Genomic DNA, 21668 nt, shown 5'->3' with positions numbered 1-21668 from the left:
TTTTCGACAGATGATCACATTAATCGGACCAGAACATGCAGAATGAGAAATTCTTACTATCTGCTGGCCGTCTAACATTTCTGATTGTATCTGTTTGGCCGAAATTTCACAGTATGTACAGACCACAAACCAGTTGGGTAAATCATATCTCAGATCAGATACTCAAAAATCAAGTTTCAGGTGCTTTCTCTAGAATAAGAAACCTCGGAATACTACTAATGAAATGAAGAACAGCGGAAAAAGACACGAAGGAAGAAGACCCAGGAGAGAGAGAGAGAGAGAGAGAGAGAGAGAGAGAGAGAGAGAGAGAGAGAGAGCCGAAACAGCTACGGTACCCAGGGAAAATGGATTCATTAAAGTCACTCCTGATGTTGTATTTGACAGAGATAATAAACCAACTGGAAAAAGGGAGATAAGATGTGGGAGAGCAAGTTCCCTATGCCATTGGCATGATCATGATGCACGGGCAGTAACAGGATGCACATCTGCGCAGGAACTAGCTGCTAGCTTGAGTCTAGAAGACAAAGCAATTTTGAAGCAGTTTCACGATTCAATCCACCCAAATATCAGTATGTGTTAAAGCACATCATCCTGGATGGAGAGCCGAGCCAGCCCCAAATTAAATTGGCTCAGTGGATTAACAATGAAGGTCAATGTGCCGGCCAGCCTGGAAATGGTTTTTAGGCAGTTTCCCATGTCTGACTAGGTGACTACTGGAGTGGTACATAATTTCCACCTCAGTTACACTATTCTCACAAAAAATCAGAAAATTTTCACACTCTTTCACACAATTACACTGTACACACTTGGAATATGTGTATTCCCTCCCAGGGGCATAATGGGGTGACAACAGGAAGAGCATCCAGCCACCCCTTAAATTAACCATGCCAAACCCTAGTAACAACCATGCACAGAAGCAGAGCAAAGGCAAAAGAAAAAGCAGAAGCAGTTCATGATTCAACAATTGGTGGTCATCAAGGAACAGGGAGAACATATGGTAGAAATAAAGAAATATTACAGTTTGGAAGGCATGAAAGCTGAAATACAACAGTATATTCACCAGCATTGGTAAAAATCCGCCAAAAGAATAAAATTACACAAGTAAAACTACAATGACTACACAAAAAAATGGCAACTCCTGAACATGTCTTTCAAAGATGTGATATAGACATTATGCATCCCCTTAGACAAACATATAATTTTCCCGTTTAGGATATGCTGACAAAGTTTCTAATCATGGAATAAGATGCTGAAATGGTACCAACAGTGCTAGAAGAAAATATTATTTTAAAATTTGGCATACCATCCACACTACATATAGAGAAAATTCAAAGAACTAGCTACCATCTGCAGACTAATAGAACCTAAGAAAAAACACATAGAACCTTTACTGGAACATTGGCATCACATAGACAGAGCACAGATTGATTTAGATACTTCGATTCCAACATCTCATGAGCTGTTCTTTGAGAGTGTGTGTGACAAACTGTGAATCTTAAAAAGAACCCCACAGTTGTATTTGTGATTATGTGCTCGACTTGAAAGATCACTCCACCAGTGTGCAAGAACTTTTCGTGCTCAGTCTGAATCATAGAATAAGGAAAGCTATGATAAGACCCAACTTCCAAATGAGTTCCAACAGGGAGAAAAAGTTCGTGGCAAGACCTGTATACTGCAACACACCAAAGGATATTTAAAAGGGAATAATTGGATGATGGTACACGCCAATAGCCTGAAAGGTTTGTTTTAGTTACAGTATGGTGACAACACATGGTAATGCAAATTACCATGTTAACATTTTGGTTTACTTCAGTTCAGACAGTGGTACATCATCTGGATCTACAACTTATGAAATTCCAATCATCCACAGGAATGCACTAAAACAATATGGAGATTGTACATCTTTATAATGTGACATGAGAAATCTTAAGTTATTTTAAATTAGTAGGCTCAAACAATAAATTCGAAGATACTGATGTACGAGTTGCAAGCGCTGTAGAATTCTGTCAGAGAAAATTCATTCTACTCAGTATGAGTGTTCTAGAGTATGTTAGTGTGGAACAGGCATTACGATGACGCATGGATAAAATAGAAAAATCCCAAAATCTAATTGGACATTTAGCACACCATGAACTAAGAATAAGAAAACATGGAGTACTTAATTTCAATGAGGAAAAAAAAAGAAACAAATTCATGAGGAGCATAGTAACGTAACTGGAAGAAAAATTCTGCAGCCTCCAAGGACAAAGACCACCAAATTTTCCCTCGGGTAGGGAGATGTCAGGAATCAGTTGCACGAGTATTAAGAGCAAGTAGTTGGAGTTGTAACACTGCACAATGTGTGTGCTTCAAAGAGTAACTTAACGGCAGCTGGGATGCTATGTAGTGGGAGAGAATGTGCTTTCGGGGTCATGGGAGTATGGCTAAGTGACTGGTGACAGGGAAGCTTCTAGAAGCTGGAGCTGTATTACTCTGCAGCAGGTGCGGGACTTATATTCTCATGGCACTTAGCTGCACAGGTTACATGCACAACTGCACAAAATACAGTTAGTACCTTGTGGGATTCAATAGTAATTTCTTATTCTACATAATTTTTCACTCTCAGTTATTTATCAGAGTTCTTTGTCCTTTTCCACTGAGTTTCTTTTCTGATAATATCCAACTTGTATTCTGAGGCACCAGGGTTACGAGTTGGATGGGCAACTTCATAACTGGGAAACAGTGTCAGCTCTCACCTTGATCCACTCACAGGATACTAAAGATAATATTTACAAAAATTATGATGTATGAATAAATTTAATGACTCTCTCTGTGTATATGCACTGTAACTGTTGTAGTAACATTTGTACCTCTTATTGGACCAAGGGCAGCGTCCTTTGCTAATCCAGTAAGGTCACTTCCAGAATAGCCATCAGTCATAGTAGCCAATCGTTGCAGCTCATCGTCACGCAGTGGATTGCCGTGCTTACTAAGCAACCTCCGCAGCAATACGACACGTGTCTCCTGATCCGGCAGGCACACGTAGATGCGCTTCGTAAAACGTCTGGAACATTACACTCTGTTGTGTACATTACAATGTTATGAAAGCACTACATTTATAGTGGAGACTGCATAAGATGATCCCCGACAGCTCACAGCACTGTTGCCAACTTTCAACTGCGAAGCACTGACAGTTGCAGGCAAAAATCAGTAACTGTCTACAAAGCAGTGACAGCATTGAAGTGTTGTCATAGAAACATTTATAAAATCACATTACATTATTGGCTGATGTGGGCCTGCAAAGCTGCTGCACCCAGCCCACTGCAATTGCCAGGGATCACCTTACTCTGACTCATCTACAAACCAGCACAGTAAAAAGAACTGCTGTCTATATGATAAAATTTTAATTACATGGTAGGAACATATTAGCTGCAGCTTCACATAGTAACTCTGTGAAAACTATAAAAGTATTTCCCATTTATGTGTGGTTTAGCAACAGCATTCATGGTAGAGAGTAATCCAGCTTTCAAGAGCATATACAACACAGTATCATCAGCTGAAACTGACTGCAGGATCTGCACATCTAAGAAGTAGTTCTTTGTTAGGAAATAAATTCTTAACTCATATATTGGGAAGTAGGAGGTCCTCTTAATATAAGAAGTAATTCTACATCATTGCTTCTCCAGGTCTTATAATTATTTTTGTCTCCGTGGCTAAAAGATTGTTCACTGAAGAAGGATATCAGATGCAAGAATTCTCAATTTAGTGTTTTCTAATCTGCCAAGTGTCTTCTGGGTAACAGAAAGGTTCCCCATCATGCATGGTAGATGCGTATGGAACATAAAAAAAATGGGGACTAGCTTAGTGAAAATAGATTACCGTCAAAGGGTATACCCCTTGTATTCAACTACTAGAAACAAAAACATGAATTTCATACAATGATATAATTTTATTATTAAAAACACCTTTTCAATTCATATGGTTTATTCTCTCTTCTTCCCTGTAAAACCAATTTGAACCTAGGTGTTGATTTCCTCTTTTGACAAATGAAAATCTTACCTCTGCCACATAAGCAGATGATACTTTTCCAAGCTCACATAATAAAATGATTTTGTTGTACATGTATAGCCACTCGTGAGATGCACGGATAACACAAAATGTCAACTTCCATGGCAATAATGTGGACCCTCAGAGACTACCGTACCATGAGCACAAACTTTTGGAAGCTATTTCAGTGATCAGTAGTCAACACACTAATCCTCTCACTGAACACAGTATTTAACAACTTTAAGCAAATCTGCTTTGTTGATCTGTACAATGTAAAACTACATTCAGTGCAGTAAGTGAAGTAGTCAACCTGTATTCACAATCTTTTTGTATGACACTTTAGGATGTTCTGTGCTTAGACATCTTTTATTTTATTTCAGATGGGACATCTATGTTAATTTACTATCAAAGAAATAAAAAAAATGGTTCAAATGGCTCTGAGCACTATGGGACTTAACATCTGAGGTCATCAGTCCCCTATAACTTAGAACTACTTAAACCTAACTAACCTAGGGACATCACAGACATCCATGCCTGAGGCAGGATTCGAACCTGCGACCGTAGCAGTCGCGCAGTTCCTCAAAGAAATATTCAAGCTGAGAAGTAAATATCTATACTCATCTTTGCTGCAAACTGTTGCTCTCTCTTCAACACAGAAGCTGGAGATTGATAACAGGTAATTCAGAAGTTGTCCACAAATGAAGAGTTTTTACCTAGGTTACTTACTGTAGCTTTAACACTATTCTACACCCTTAAGAGGTACCCTGTTCTCATGCAAAAAGCTATTTGATAGAGTATTGTCAACTTTGTAGCAAACTGTTCATATAGGGAAAACTGTACTAGAAATTTTATTATCCTTCATCCAACAAACATTAAGTACTGTGTCTTCACATATACCTCTCCAGGGACTTCAGTTTATCACAGCACTTAATTTGTATGTAGAGAGGTTTGTATAATCTCATGAAGCTGTAGCTACATCAGAATGGGGAATATTTAGGTAGGCCCTTCTAAGGAGGACAGATCTCAGCAGATGAACCAGATAAAGTGTGTCCCACAATGTGCCATCACTTTCATGTCCCATCCTGCGCACCTTAACTCTTCACACCATCATGCAAGTAACTGCAATCCAAGGGGACTTCAGTTTTGTGATCAGACACAGGCAGCTCTGCAGTGCACATGGTAGACATCTGCAAACTTTCTATAACACAAAACAAACTGACTAATATTGACCCACTGCTAACACAAGCTCAGTCTCAACTGGTTGCGTGGATATCTGCCTTTTACATTTTGAAACAATTGCTGATAAGCATAAACTAATATGGGCCCCATGCTGCCATGATTTAGCTGAGGCAAATGTGTCACTAAACCCTGGGCCCGACAGGCTAGTGTGTCATGGATAGGGTTGTCTGATGCTCTAATGCTTTGCTGGAGTTTCTGGAATGTCTGTATCTCTAATTGGGTTAAAGCATATTGGAAGTAGTGGACTGTAATAACATTGGCTGTGCATTCATCACACTGGGTATGGTACTTCTGCACCCATATCTTGGTAAATTCAGTTTGGTTAGAACCAAATATCATAATGAACATTTAAATGCTTCCTCCAAACCCCATATAGAATGCTTAGTACTGTAGATTTGTTACTGGAACTGAAAGCAGAACTAAATAATAATAAATGGGAAATTGTTGGAGTATCAGAGGTACAAAGAAATGAAGACGATCTGCATTCAGAAAAATTATGCACAGAGTATGTACTCGGAAGTGAACAAACTGCCGGCAGGAAATACATTTTTTCAGGACGCACTATATTCATACATGTGGTTCTTTTACACACCTAGGAAGCCTACATCCCAGTGGGAGATTACCATAATAAGTTTAGAAAAACCTTATTTGGCATGAATCCAGTTCCAGTTATCTACAAAATTGCAGTACAAGAGAATTAATACCAATTAAAATTAACAAATGTGTTGAAGTTCTAGCAAATGCTGCAACTATCAACTTAATGAGATATCAGGCATTTACAAATTTATGCTGTAAACAGCTTGAGCTTTTGCACGGCCAATGACGAACAAACAGGAAAAAAATTCAGAGAACACCAGACAGCTGATGAAGGGAAAAGATCCAAAACTAAATGATGATGTAAGTTAGATAAAATTAAGTGAACTACAAAATCTAGTCAGATGTGTTTATGAGAGGATATCAAAAGATATGAGAATACTATGAGATACACAACAGAGAACAACTCAACTACAGCGAGGCATGAAAGAAAAAAAAAAAAAAAAAAGAAAAAAGAAAAAAAAAAAAAAAAAAAAAAGGAGAAAAGGGCAGTTATGCTCATTAGACACCATATAAATAAAAAACTGTCAAGTATAGCATTAAATTTGGATTTGCAAATCTAAGTGTTGAGTGCTGCATTGATTGCCTCCACATATACCAAGGGTTTTGTGGACAGATCCACAAGTTTAAGGGTAAATTAGATTGCAATGCCTACAGACAACATCTTTTAGGACTGAAACTTCCTGGCAGATTAAAACTGGGTGCCGGACCGAGAATCGATCTCGGGACCTTTGCCTTTCGTGGGCAAGTGCCCCGCGAAAGGCAAAGGTCCCGAGATCGATTCTCGGTCCGGCACACAGTTTTAATCTGCCAGGAAGTTTCATATCAGCACACACTCCGCTGCAGAGTGAAAATCTCATTCTGGATCTTTTAGGACTGTTTCCAGAATTTCTCTCTTCATTAAACGTTCGGAAAGTACAACTGCCAGTTCCTGAAGCAGATGAAGCAAACAGATGAGTGAACTTACTTTTTTAGTTACAAGCATAACAACAACAAATTATGTTCATCCTAATTCCCAATACAAGTCTTAATCTGGTGGTATTCTGATAACTATTGCACTATGTAATTGTACCTTTATTGAACAGAGACTCAGAAAGCTGTGTGTCTTATCTCCCAGACCATTATACTATCAGCTACTGGTGTTTTCAGTTTCTCATTTCTACTAGTACTACTGCTCACACCCACACCCCTTTCCTCCCGTTCCCCCGCACCCCTCTCACATCAATGTGCCCTTTGCATCTCACATATATTATTTCCATTTTTGTGTTCTCATATCACATATGGTGTTTTAAGCTATTGCCAATTGTGTATCTTCACAAATGCCTTTGATGCTAAAGTTTTGTTGCTAATACTCTACTCAAAAAATTATGAAGTTTAACAGACAGCTTGTTATGGCCTTAGGACCCTGTCACTGTGTACAAGACCTCAGTTCAACACTTACATCATTTAAGAATCTCTCCCAAAATACATCATTCCACATAATTCTACATAATGTTTATTGAAATCACTTTCTTAATCATCAAATATGCATAAAATGGTCTTATGAGAGTCCCTTGTATACAACTACTGAAATGCTTTGACACATGATAAAAATTATATGACTAATACATTTAAATGAATTTACCTTAAAGCTGCTTCATCCAGCTCTTGTGGTCTATTCGTGGCTGCCATAACAAGAACCCTTTCTTCAGGATTGGATGGCAGCCCATCAAATTCCACTAAGAACTCTGTCTTTAATCTCCGGCTAGCTTCATGTTCATTCTCCCGGCGTTCAGACAGAAGTGAGTCCACCTCATCCACAAAAATAATAGAGGGCTGTGAACAATACAGCAATCAACCAATGTAATTATCAAAGCAAACATTCCTGCAATTCAGGATGCAAGATCTATGAAAATACATGAGGTCGAAACAGAAGCTCAGATATTTCGAACAGACCACAGAGCAAAAACTTATCTTCTACTCAATTTGAGTTCTGTGCTCACAGTACTCAAGAATAAAATCAAACCTAATTTGCTTTCTATACATGGAGGTATGCACATCTTTGAATACCAACTGTGCTTCAAAGTTTGACTAGGCTGAAGAAATTGTATGGATTAATGCAGTAACATAATAACACTGCAAGTTCACAATATTGTCTTCAAGGTTTTACGTCATTGATTTTGTTTATCTAAGCAGGTCACTGCTATGAATCATGCAGCAAATGGGAACCAAATCCACTAAGTCAATGACCAAAAAAGCACATATTACTACTGTAGCAAATAACCAGAACTCATATCAGTACCAACGAAGAACACTAGGATCGTCTTAAATAGCAACACACAATCACAGATAGTTGGAATTCCAGGTCCATGAAGCAAGGTAACAGTTACATGAGGTCAAATATCTTTTTTCATGGGTAGGAGGTTCCCCTCCATTTAAAGTATCTCAACCAGTTTGGAGATTTCTTCATTCTGTGCACAGAATATTGAGTGATCAACATCAGAGTGTACAAACTCTGATGGAAATTTGCTTAGAATTATCTATTATTCCTCAAAATGTGCAGTCCATTAAAAATAAAGTACACCAGACTGAAGTTGAATTACTGTATTTGAACAGTGGGGTGCTATGCATTACAGAGTGCTTGTGAAGACTGACTGATTGATTGATTGAAGGGGGTTATGGGACTAAATGGCAAGGCTGTCAGTCCCGTGATACAAAAGTTTCTTGCATAAGATAGAGTGTCCACTAAAAGTGGGCAGATCCAGTCAGAGGGGTCAAACTACAAAGCAAGTAAATTAAAACACACACAGTAGAAGGCATAAAACGGTAGTCAAAATCTAAAAACTGGAAAACAGAGGGATAAAAGAGCAGTCTTTGGACAGAGGAGTGGTCATGGGTCCCAGTCCTAGGAAACACGAAGAGAGGTTCCAATCACAATCTCCCTGCCCCTGCTGCTGGAGTAAAGCAAAACATTATAACTGAAATAAAACCCTCTTTCGCGGAGGAAACTGAGGACATGGCTTGCAAATACTAAAGACAAGGAACCTGGAAGGCTATGCTTAGTACAAAGGGCCAAAAGAAGGGGACATTCCATCAATATATAGGATACCATCGGTCTGGCTCCACAGCCACACAGTGAGGGTGGCTCATTATGCAAGAGAGAACAACAGGTGAGTCATCTAATATGACTGATGTGTAGACATAAGACAGTGGACTTTTTCCAAGCAGAGTGGAAGGAAGGGCACCAAACTGCAGTAGTCTCCTTGATGGTGCGGAGTTTATTACTGAGAACAGAAGTGCATCAGATGCCATTTCACTTTTGGGCAAAGACAGATTTGATGTGCATCCACATATCTGCAGCTAGAATCATGAAATGGAATGGGGGTAGGTATCTGCCTCTCTAGCCAAACAGTCAGCCAGTTCATTCCTTGGGATGCTCTATGACTCAGAACCCAGAGGAAGGCAATGGAGCTGGCGGCATGGCCGAGGGAAGATAGAAGGTCACGGATGGCAGAGACCAAAGGGTGGCGAGAGTATCATCGGTCTATAGCCTGCAAGCTGCTTATTGAGCCGGTACACATTAAAACACGATGGAGGGAGGCTGAGTAACAAAATGGAGGGCTCTGTTAATGGCTAACAGCCCTGCTGTGAACACACTACATGATACTCTAGTCTGGACAAAACCAAAGCATGATAAAGATAGAGAAGAGCAGCAAGGTCTGCACCCCAAGATGTGTGGGCCACAGAACATTAATCTTCTGTGCAGTCTTCAAGTGGCAAATACGGGGCAGCCAAGTCAGCTTTTTATCAAAAATAAGGCACAAGATATGGGCCTGCGCTAGAACAAATAAAGTTCTGGATCAGGTCGACAGCAAAAATGCATACCCCACGTTTTGGAAGGAGAGAACTGGAAGCTATGGGAGAGGGCCCAGGCAGAGGCCCATCGGATGGTGCCTTGGAGCTGGCATTCAGCAGATGCTAGCAAGTGGGAGCTGCACCAGATGCAAAGATCATCGACATACAATGCCAGGGTAACCAGAGGTCCAACAGAGGTTAGAAGCCCTTTGAGGTGATGAGGAAGAGTGTGACACTTAACACAGAACCCTGTGGTTTATCGCACTGGATCCAAAAGGTGCTGAGAGAAATGCGAACTCGAACCCAGAAGAGCTGGTCGGATAAAAATGCGCAGACAAAAATTGGAAGGGGGCCGTGAAAGCCCAATCATGGTGGTTAACTACAATGTGACAATTCCAGGCCACGTCATATGCCTTATGTAGGTCAAAGAAGACTGCAGCAAGGTGCTTGTGGTTAGTAATAACCTATCAGATTGGTGTTACCAATTTGAGTAAATGGTCACTTGGAGATCGTCATTCCCAGAAGCCACACTAATACAGGGGCAAAAGGCCCTGAGATTCTAGTACCCAACATAATCGAAAGCTAACCATCCTCTCGTGTAGTTGGTCAGGCAATCAGGCATTCGGTTCTTCCTGGGCTTAAGGACGGTGATAACCATGTTGTCTCACAATTGAGAGCCAAATGCCGATGATGATCCCGAGTAGATTTTGCCTCTGGGTAACAACCAAGTGTCGGATCATCTGGTCATGGATGAAATCTGGGCCTGGAACAGTGTCATGTGAAGACGTAAGAGCCTGCAAGAATTCCCATTCACTGAAGGTTTCATTATAGGATTCAGCTTGGTAGGGGTTGAAACAGAGAGTGGTTTCATCAACTCATCGTTTCTGCTGAAGGAAGGTAGTAGTATAGGAAGAGGATGCCGATCAAAGTGTGTCGCGAGTTGTTCTGCAAGGACCGATGGATCAATATCCAGAGCACCCTGTAGGATAAGACCCTGGTCAGCTGATTGTTGCTGGCAGCCCAGAAGGCTATGGAACTTGGACCAAATCTGCAATGAAGAGGCATACACCCCCAAGGAGGGAGCATAGCGCTCCCAGTGTTCCTTTTAATCTGCTTAATAAGGCAGTAAGCCTTAGCATGGAGACACTTAAGAGCGATAAGGTTGGTCTGTTAAGGGTGTCGTTTAAATCACTGCAGCAATCATAAGCAATCCTGGATAGTGACTGCTGTGTCCTTGGTCCACCATAGTACCGGTCAATGACCTGGGGATAGGAGGACAGTAAAGTCAGTGGTATTAAGAGGAGTGGCAGAGACATCTTGCATGACCGTATCAATGCAGACTGAGAGAGAGGTGTTTAAATGCACAGCAGATATACATAAAGCCCAATTGGCTCTGCAGAATGCCCAAAGGGGGTGGGACTCTCTCCCTGGTGGCAGCAGGGAAATTACAGAATAACCGGAAAGTGGTCGCTGTCGCAAAGATCACCATAGGCTGACAAACATAGAGAAGCCTTGAGAGCAGAGGAGATCATGAGATCGATAGCAGGAAAGGTGCCACGAGTGACACTGAAGTGGGTAGGGGAACTGTCATTGAGGAGGTACAAATCCAAGACTGTAAAAAGTTGGCAATTGGAAGACCCCAAGCTGCTGAAGTGACTCTCCCACACAGGGATGGTGTGTACTGAAGTCCCCAAGGAGGAGGTTTGGGGGCAGGAGTTGCTGAATTAAGGTATGCAGCTAAACATAAAGAAGTGGCCTTCCTAGAGGGAGGCAGACATGGCAAATGGTGATTGATGGTGTCATTCGCACTCATACTGCTATTGTTCCAGATTGGTACGAAGGGGGATCCAGTCACAGGTGACATTGGTGTGCTATCCCAGGGCCGGCAAAGTTCAGACAGAACATCCAGTAACCCCACTGGAGAGTGGTCATCACAGAACTATGTTTTTTTTTACGAATAAAACAGAATGCAGAATAAGAGGAAACAAACTGTTGTATTATTATGCGGTAAGAGTCCAGGTTAGACATAAACAAGCTGAGGGGAGGTCATGTCACCGAGTCAGTGGTCGTCACCGATGAGGATGGGGTGACATCCATAAATAAGATGTCAGACATTGTTTGCAAAGGGACAGATGGGACCCCCAGGGGCACCAGGGAGGCCTTGTCCTGTGACTTCTTCCCTTTCAGAGGTCGAGGAGGGCATGACACAGAGGGAGAGCAGTCTTCTGCAAGATCCGGACCTGTAAGAGTGTAAACAACCTGTGATTGAGCTGTGGGAGCTGGCCTCCCGCCTGAGAGATGCCGGGAGGGTAGTAGAAGGGGGGGGGGGGGGGAGCCCCATCACTGGCGGGTGCCAAAGAAGGGGGGCACTTGGCACTTCTTCGGCCAAGGAGGGTAGCGGCAACTGGCGGGGGAGGGCATGGGAAATGCAGGTGAGGGGGATATGAGAGGGGAATGGGGCTGGGGTTAGGAAGAGGTAGGAAGTGCAAAGGGTGTAACAGAGGCAAAAGTTGAAGAAATCTACACTATGTGCAGACAGTCATATTTTTGGCAAGCCTCAGCGTAAGACAGACGATCTAGGGACTTTTACTCTTGGATCTTGGTTTCTTTCATATAAATTGGGCAACCTGGCAAGTGTGCAAAGTGGCTGTCATGACAGTTGACACACACAGGTGGCGGAACACAGGGGCTTCCCTCATGGAGTGAGTTGCCACAGTCACCACACAGAGGGTCCGCTATACGGTGGGAAGACATTGGTAACACACAACCAGTGTATCCCCGAGAAAGCCAGAGTACAGGCACCAGTATCAGTGTGGTTGTCTTCATGACTCTTTTGTATATGTTAAACAAAATTAATGCAACGTCACTCCAGATTATCCTGGAGTTCTTCAACAGTTTGCACGATGAGGTCCATATAAAAAATCACTCTTTGGACCATATTCAGAGACTGGTGAGGGGTAATAAGACACTGGGACATCCCAAAGGAGATCACAAGGATGAAGCGCTGAAGATGGGGCAGCAGAAGAAGCTTTGATCAACAGGGAGCCCAACCACATCTTAAAGAGAGACTCCACTTTATCAGACTTGACCTTGACATTCTCCACACAAAAAAAAACAATGGTTTTGTGGCAGTGGGTGTCCCCATCTGTCCTAGTACAGACCAGGTAGTGGGGAAAGTGTTTCATCTGAAGACATCAAGCCTGGCCCAGCTCCCAGTGTTTAGTCAGGAAAGGGACGGCAGTAGGGTCATACAAAGTAGCATTCAATGATATGTTACCATCAAAGAGCCAGCCATTTGGGAACAGCCAGATTTTTGTAGTGTGATACACTTCATGTGCCAAGCATCTGCCCTAATACTACCTACTCTGATCAGGGGTTCCCCCATGGGCACCAGCAAGCCATAGCAACAGCTGACTGGCATGGCGGCCATTGCTGGGAGATCCAATGCTTCAGAATGACAAGCACCCACTCCTTAGCATACTTGGGGACGAAACAGCTCAGGTATCAGTAGCGCAATTCCTGTGTTGTCAGGGTGCTTAGTCATATGGGTACGTAACAGCCCCACCACACAGACTGGGTACATGTGCTGGGGACCTAGAGGGGTGGTGGGGGGCTACGGTGGGGAAGGAAGGGGGGGAGGGAAGGAATCCATGCCACAGATGCTAGGGATGGAGTTCTTCCACAAATGGCTGACACTAATTACAGAAAATTTAGAAGTGGGAGTCAAACCCCAAAGGGGGACCAAAACGCCAAAAAAGATGAAAGAGAATAGGCAGGAGGAACAAAATTGCAAGGAATACAGGGTCAATAGCGAGGTCAACATAAATCAGAACACAGAGAGAGGGGAAGGAGGGGGAGTGGGGAAGGAGTTAGGATGGGGTGGGAGCGGCACGGTGAAGGAAATGTGGCCCGAGAAGGAATAATGGGCTGCAAGAACTTGGGGTAGTGTGAGCGCCAAGCATTAACTCACAAAAGAACCATGTGCACTGTGGCGGAGCATTGTGAAGACATAGTGAATTGCAGCATATAGTGCTATCATCATATGAATGTTGTAGAACTACCTTTAAGTGTGGGGTATGACATATTTATATCAGAGGTGGCACATATTTTAGTGCTAGAAATGATGTGGTAACAATTAGTATCGATCAACATTTTGGATTTGCAGCTGAGGTAATGTACACAATTTCTGTAACAAATTAACTGAAGTCCTGGAAAGAGTCTCAGCTTCCAAAACTAACATAATAGTATGTGGGAGCATGAATATTAACAAAGGTGTTGAGTGTGAAATGAATAATAAGTTTCTAAACATTTCAAACACTTTTGGTGTGGCACAAATGATAAACACTGCTACAAGGGTATCAAAAAATTCACCATCAATTTTATATAATTTACTTACAGATACTGGCATGGAAAATGGTAAAGCATCTATAATATAAATTAGCTTTTCTGCTCAGTACTGTCACATAACAAAGCTAAAAGGGCTTTGTAGAACTAGCAGAATGCAGGCCTAAAAATGGATGTTCTGAGAATGGAAAATACATACTTTTTCTAGAGTACTGGCAAATCAAAACTTGGATGAAGTGTGTAGGGAAACAATGTAGATGCTAAGTCCTTTAAATACTACACATGGTTTATAATAATTTTTGAGACGACTTTTTAAAAATAGTCACCATCTACAGCAGCAGCTAAGGAAAGTAAATGGGTAGCTACTGGTATTAGAAAGTCCTCCCAGCAACACACCACTTCAAAGTTCCTAAATTACTATAGGTATAAAAATATAGATGATGGTGCACCTTGCTGCAAAAAAATCATTTAATGATAAAGTAATATATATTGCAGAAAATAAAACCGAAGAAGTTTGGGATGTAATAAAATGATAAATTGGAAAAAGATAGACAGATACATAATAACATACAAATCAAATATGGAAGCATAACAACAGGAAATTCTCAGGAATTAACTAATTTTGTAAATGCCTCTCTCTTGTATTGTGGAGAAGTTGCAGCACAATCTTCCGGAAACACATGTAGTGCCCACATTCTATTACATAGTGAGTGCAATTATAATGTTTCCCCACAAAAGAGCTTGGGTTCAGCAAGACATACAAAAATAAAAAAATAGGTGTTTTTATTTATTTGTCACAAAAAATAAGAAGTCAGCAGGCATAGATGAGGTACCAGGCTATTCTGAAAGGGTGCACAGACAGCATACAGTCCGTCATTAACAAACATAATAATTGTGCCATTCACTTCAGTTATTTTTCCATAGTATCTAAAGCATGCACAAGTTGTGCCTTTACTAAATAAAGGCATTGCAAAAAATATTGAGGATTAAAGGTTAGTTTCACAACTATCTTCATTCTCAAAAATAATTGAGTCCATCATAAATGACAGACTAATGAGTTACATTAATAAATATAACCTTTTTAATGAAGTACAGTTTGATTTCTGTTGTGGGGAGGTACAATATCGGTCATTATAGAGTTTACAGAAGTTGCTCTTCAAGTTCTTGACAAGAAAGACTGTGTTACAAGCACATTCTTAGACTTGCCCAAGGTTTTTGACACCGTTGACCTTCAAATACTGCTTAAGAAGCCAGAAGCACTAGGTGTAGGAGGAATAAAGAACAAGTGGTATCACTCTTATCTAAACAACAGGATGCACACGATAGAGATAGTTCACGTATCTACTGATGTTAAATTTTTAGTAAAGCAACTGTCAGGCACGAAACACAAACATCAGAGTTGCAGTTTACACAGGGTCCAATTCTGTTCTCAACGTATATCAATGACTTTCCAGACAGTATAAGTCTGGAGAAAAAATTCTCTTTGCTGATGACAGCAACATCATAGTCACTGATAAAACACCAGAAAATTAGAAAATACAAATCTGCAAGTATGTTTATGACTGGATAGTACATAATAAATTAACTCTGAACCCAAGGAAAACAAACAGTAAGCACATCAACACAAAGAGGGAAAACAACTGCTGCAGTAAGCATATAGGATAAGTCTAGACTGCATAACAACCACGAAGTTTTTAAGGATGAATACTGATTGTTGATTAACATGGAATGAACACACAAAGATACTGGCAGAAAATATCCCATCAGCACATTATGCTCTCCGGGTTTAATCATCAGTTCATAGCAGCCATTGTCTTGTTGTGATGTACTATTATTATGTATACTCACTTCTTAGCTAAGGGTTTCTTTTCTGGGAACTGAAGGCGCAAAACAACAAGACATGGTCGTAAGAATGACAATTCTAAGTAGTAGTCAGGCTCATTGTAAAGAACTATTTTAAAAAACAGGGCATATTTACAGTACCAAGTGAATATATCTACCAAAGCGTGATGCATATCAAGGAAAACATTATGAAATCCCCAGACCACCTTCCCTACCCTCTGGCTCCTACCCTTGTAACCGCACCCTGTGTAAAACCTGTCCCATGCACCCTCCCACCACCACCTACTCCAGTCCTGTAACCCGGAAGGTGTACACGATCAAAGGCAGAGCCACGTGTGAAAGCACCCACATGATTTACCAGCTGACCTGTCTACACTGTGAAGCTTTTTATGTGGGAATGACCAGCAACAAACTGTCCATTCGCATGAATGGAGACAGGCAGACAGTGTTTGTTGGTAATGAGGATCACCCTGTGGCTAAACATGCCTTGGTGCATGGCCAGCACATCTTGGCACAGTGTTACACCGTCCGGGTTATCTGGATACTTCCCACTAACACCAACCTGTCAGAACTCCGGAGATGGGAACTTGTCCTTCAGTATATCCTCTCTTCTCGTTATCCGCCAGGCCTCAATCTCCGCTAATTTCAATTTGCCGCCGCTCATACCTCACCTGTCTTTCAACAACATCTTTGCCTCAACTTCCGCCTCGACTGACATCTCTGCCCAAACTCTTTGCCTTTACAAATGTCTGCTTGTGTCTGTGTATGTGCGGATGGATATGTGTGTGCGTGTGCGAGTGTATACCTGTCCTTTTTTCCCCCAAGGTAAGTCTTTCCGCTCCCAGGATTGGAATGACTCCTTACCCACTCCCTTAAAACCCACATCCTTTCGTCTTTCCCTCTCCTTCCCTCTTTCCTGATGAGGCAACAGTTTGTTGCGAAAGCTTGAATTCTGTGTGTATGTTTGTGTTTCTTTGTGTGTCTGTCGACCTGCCAGCACTTTCATTAGGTAAGTCACATCATCTTTGTTTTTAGATATATTTTTCCTACGTGGAATGTTTCCCTATGATGTGACTTACCAAATGAAAGTGCTGGCAGGTCGACAGACACACAAACAAACACAAACATACACACAAAATTCAAGCTTTCGCAACAAACTGTTGCCTCATCAGGAAAGAGGGAAGGAGAGGGAAAGACGAAAGGATGTGGGTTTTAAGGGAGAGGGTAAGGAGTCATTCCAATCCCGGGAGCGGAAAGACTTACCTTAGGGGGAAAAAAGGACGGGTATACACTCGCACGCACGCACGCACGCGCACACACACACACACACACACACACAAGCAGACATTTGTAAAGGCAAAGAGTTTGGGCAGAGATGTCAGTCGAGGCAGAAGTGCAGAGGCAAAGATGTTGTTGAATGACAGGTGAGGTGTGAGTGGCGGCAAATTGAAATTAGCGGAGATTGAGGCCTTGTGGATAACGGGAAGAGAGGATATATTGAAGAGCAAGTTCCCATCTCCGGAGTTCGGATAGGTTGGTGTTAGTGGGAAGTATACAGATAACCCGGACGGTGTAACACTGTGCCAAGATGTGCTGGCCGTGCACCAAGGCATGTTTAGCCACAGGGTGATCCTCATTACCAACAAACACTGTCTGCCTGTGTCCATTCATGCGAATGGACAGTTTGTTGCTGGTCATTCCCACATAGAATGCGTCACAGTGTAGGCAGGTCAGTTGGTAAATCACGTGGGTGCTTTCACACGTGGCTCTGCCTTTGATCGTGTACACCTTCCGGGTTACGGGACTGGAGTAGGTGGTGGTGGGAGGGTGCATGGGACAGGTTTTACACCGGGGGCGGTTACAAGGGTAGGAGACAGAGGGTAGGGAAGGTGGTTTGGGGATTTCATAGGGATGAACTAAGAGGTTACTTAAGTTAGGTGGACAGCGGAAAGACACTCTTGGTGGAGTGGGGAGGATTTCATGAAGGATGGATCTCATTTCAGGGCAGGATTTGAGGAAGTCGTATCCCTGCTGGTGAGCCACATTCAGAATCTGATCCGGTCCCGGAAAGTATCCTGTCACAAGTGGGGCACTTTTGTGGTTCTTCTGTGGGAGGTTCTGGGTTTGAGAGGATGAGGAAGTGGCTCTGGTTATTTGTTTCTCTACCAGGTCGGGAGGGTAGTTGCAGGATGCGAAAGCTGTTGTCAGGTTGTTGGTGTAATGCTTCAGGGATTCCGGACTGGAGCAGATTCGTTTGCCACGAAGACCTAGGCTGTAGGGAAGGGACTGTTTGATGTGGAATGGGTGGCAGCTGTCGTAATGGAGGTACTGTTGCTTGTTGGTGGGTTTGATGTGGACGGACGTGTGAAGCTGGCCATTGGACAGGTGGAGGTCAACATCAAGGAAAGTGGCATGGGATTTGGAGTAGGACCAGGTGAATCTGATGGAACCAAAGGAGTTGAGGTTGGAGAGGAAATTCTGGAGTTCTTCTTCACTGTGAGTCCAGATCATGAAGATGTCATCAATAAATCTGTACCAAACTTTGGGTGGGCAGGCCTGGGTAACCAAGAAGGCTTCCTCTAAGCAACCCATGAATAGGTTGGCGTACGAAGGGGCCATCCTGGTACCCATGTCTGTTCCCTTTAATTGTTGGTATGTCTGGCCTTCAAAAGTGAAGAAGTTGTGGGTCAGGATGAAGCTGGCTAAGGTAATGAGGAAAGAGGTTTTAGGTAGAGTGGCAGGCGATCGGCGTGAAAGGAAGTGCTCCATCGCAGCGAGGCCCTGGACGTGCGGAATATTTGTGTATAAGGAAGTGGCATCAATGGTTACAAGGATGGTTTCTGGGGGTAACGGATTGCTCTGTCCGGCCATCCTGATTTGGGTATTCCATTGCCCTCCTAAATCATTCACCATTCTCAAGAGTCTGTCTCCGCATCATTTAAGTGTCGGGTTATTGGAGCAGGCTTGTCAGTAAATTATAAAAATGTGCTCGTACTACACACAAGAAACTATCATCTAACAGTAGAAAAGTAGGAGCCAAAAATTCACAATTATGAGTACACGCTTCCAAAGAGCCTTTTAGCATTTACAAACAGAAAACTCGTATCATCTGGTTATGTGATTACTGAGACAGATCACCGAACACCAAAATTAATACTAGAATCAAAGCAGTTATATCTCAACATATTGAAGTGGTTATATCAACTGAATCCTTGCTATGAAACAAAAGTGGAAAATCTTTACACAGTGGTGACTTTTTACTTCATAATCCTGGGATGTTGGTGGAGTTTTGTCTATTCAACAACAACATATTCTATTAGAACATACCAAAATCTTAAAATACTTTAGAAAAGAAAGAAAGAAGTGCGAATCATAGATTATTTAAATCTGGCAATACAAACTAAAAACTTTTGAAAAAAAATATATATATTACAGCATGTTAAAAGTCAGTTCTTGTCTAGAAAATTGTACTAAAAAGCACAAATGCAGTCAAGCGCTGCTGAAAGCTGTTCTGTGTGTTATTCAAGTAATCATGTTCAGTGGCTTCATTACAAAAATTCATCTTTTTTGTTGATACTATTTCCCACAGTTGAATTTCCTAGAAATCTGGACTGGCAGATAAGATATAGCTGTTTAAAACATTTTTAAAATGTGATGGCCTTTCTAACTAACCATCTACTGGTACTGCACTAAAAAAGGTGATGGTGGTGATGATGATGACGACGATGATGATAATAGTGGTTTTTCACACAAAGTGAATCTATTGTTCATAAGCACACAGCATTTCTACAATTGCTATATTAGGACGATTATTGACTTACTTAGTATTTTGTGTAGCCTTTAATAAACTACAATTTTTGACATCATTAAATACTATCATATTTAAAATTACCTACTGCTTTACTCCAAGATCCCAACAATTTTGGTATTCTGGAAGACGCTACCACTTTCCACATTCATCAAGGGGACTTTTTGAAAAGTCTCTACGAGATGTCCATTGTGGTACCACCTTGGAATTATTCTGTGGTAATAACTATATAATCAGTGGTGAACTAATGGATAGACCACAGCATCACGCATATTTTGGCTTGTACGACTTCAATATGACCAACATATCGAACGGTGACAAAGATCTCCCGTTAGCTAATGAACTGAGCTAGAAGTCTATGTCTCAAGTAAGTGCTGCAAAGAGCTTTGAAAAAGATATTTAATGTAGTATTATAAAAGAATTTCTGTTGCAAATTGACCAGTAACAAAACAATGTTGGAGAGGATAAAGTTTTGAGAGACAATAGTGATTCCGTTTAATAGATTTCTACACAAATATTTAAAATTTAAATACTAAGTACCATTCAGTTTGGAGCTCTTATTTGTATTCTAATATTAACACAAAGGTGAAACTGCAGTGTTACCTGCTGGGAGAAGTTAACCAAATGATACGCCTACCATAAACCATGAGATCACTGCTAAATATCCTTAAGCCTGCACAGTAAAACATCAAACAGTCTGGTGTATGAGGGAGAATGAACTGATAATGTGAATAGCATCCACATTGTTCATTATCAGGGTGAGCCCAACAGATTGTAACAAGCAATTTAGTAAACAACTGCATTCATATTTGTCGATAATGGGTAAAGAAAAGAGTTAGGCACAGTTACAGAAAGAAATTATGTACAATAATCTTCAAATTCTAAAAAAGGTGGAATTCTAAGTTAATTTTAAGTTGATCTTTCACTGAGTACTTCTCAAGTACAGTGAGTACCACTGAATTTTTTGTAACTTCTGATAAAGCTCACTTCAAAGTGTACAACAGTCCAACAATAGATTCATGATAAGTATTAAGTATTTAACCTAATTCCAGAACCGACGGTTTTATATATAAAACAGTGTCATAGATGTATTAAAATACAGCATTACATTTTGTAATTTAATCTGAAGCAGGAATATTTTGATATTTATACCTGAAGCTCTCTTGCTACAGCAAACAAGGCTCGCACTAGCTTTTCTCCTTCTCCAACATATTTAGAAGTGAGGCTTGCAGCACTAATGCTGAAAAATGTTGCACTGCATTCATTGGCAACAGCTCGAGCTAGAAGTGTTTTCCCATTGCCTGGAGGCCCAAATAACAACAGACCTCGAGCTGGAGTGCGCAGTCCAGTGAACAATTCTGGCCTCAATGAGGGAAGAATGACCATTTCTTGCAAAGCCTGCTTTGCCACCTGTTGACAACGCAGAAAAAAGTGTTATTTTGAAAATCTATGATAATATATACTTGCCACATACAATTTATTGAGCAAAAATATGACTCTAAACTGTCTCAATCCAGAACTGTCTCAATCCAGAAATATATTTTACTCTCTGCTGATAAAAACACTTACAAAGTATTGACAAGGGCAAACTATGCCCTGAAGACATACAAAATACCTATTTAATATTCTTCTTCTTCTCCACTTTTGGCCATCTAGGGACCTTGTGAAGTAATTTCCATCTTTCCAGTATTTCTTCATTCTCTCTCTGTGTTCTTTTCTGCTTTCATCTGCCCATACCCTGATGTGCTTTCTGAGCTTTTTCTGGAAATACCTTAACTTCCTAATCCTTTTTTTGAGAAACTTGGCCTTTCTAGAATTGCTGCTTTTGTAACTAGTATGCCTTTCTGGCTTCATTTGAACCGAAAGATCATCAAATGAAATTCTCCTTTTCCCCCCGACAGCAGCAGATAGTGAGAGCAGATTTTTTTTCTCTACTTCTTCTCGTTCACATACTGCCAACTTTGCTAGGACCACGTATTTC

General features: G+C 41.3%; 1 protein-coding gene across 2 annotated transcripts in view; it reads right to left on the bottom strand.

Moving 5' to 3' along the window:
• Positions 1-21668, bottom strand: part of LOC126198708 (spastin) — a 524519-nt gene that overhangs the window by 7907 nt on the left and 494944 nt on the right. For both annotated transcript variants that reach the window (XM_049935226.1, XM_049935217.1), the window contains 3 exons: positions 20840-21097; positions 7484-7674; positions 2850-3043 (listed from right to left, as the gene is read on the bottom strand). In XM_049935226.1, coding sequence (XP_049791183.1) covers positions 2850-3043; positions 7484-7674; positions 20840-21097 — 643 coding nt within the window. The remainder of the gene's footprint in view (positions 1-2849; positions 3044-7483; positions 7675-20839; positions 21098-21668) is intronic.

This window comes from Schistocerca nitens, chromosome 1 (assembly GCF_023898315.1).
Source record: "Schistocerca nitens isolate TAMUIC-IGC-003100 chromosome 1, iqSchNite1.1, whole genome shotgun sequence".
Lineage (NCBI taxonomy): Eukaryota > Metazoa > Arthropoda > Insecta > Orthoptera > Acrididae > Schistocerca > Schistocerca nitens.
This window is presented reverse-complemented; position numbering and strand designations above follow the sequence as displayed.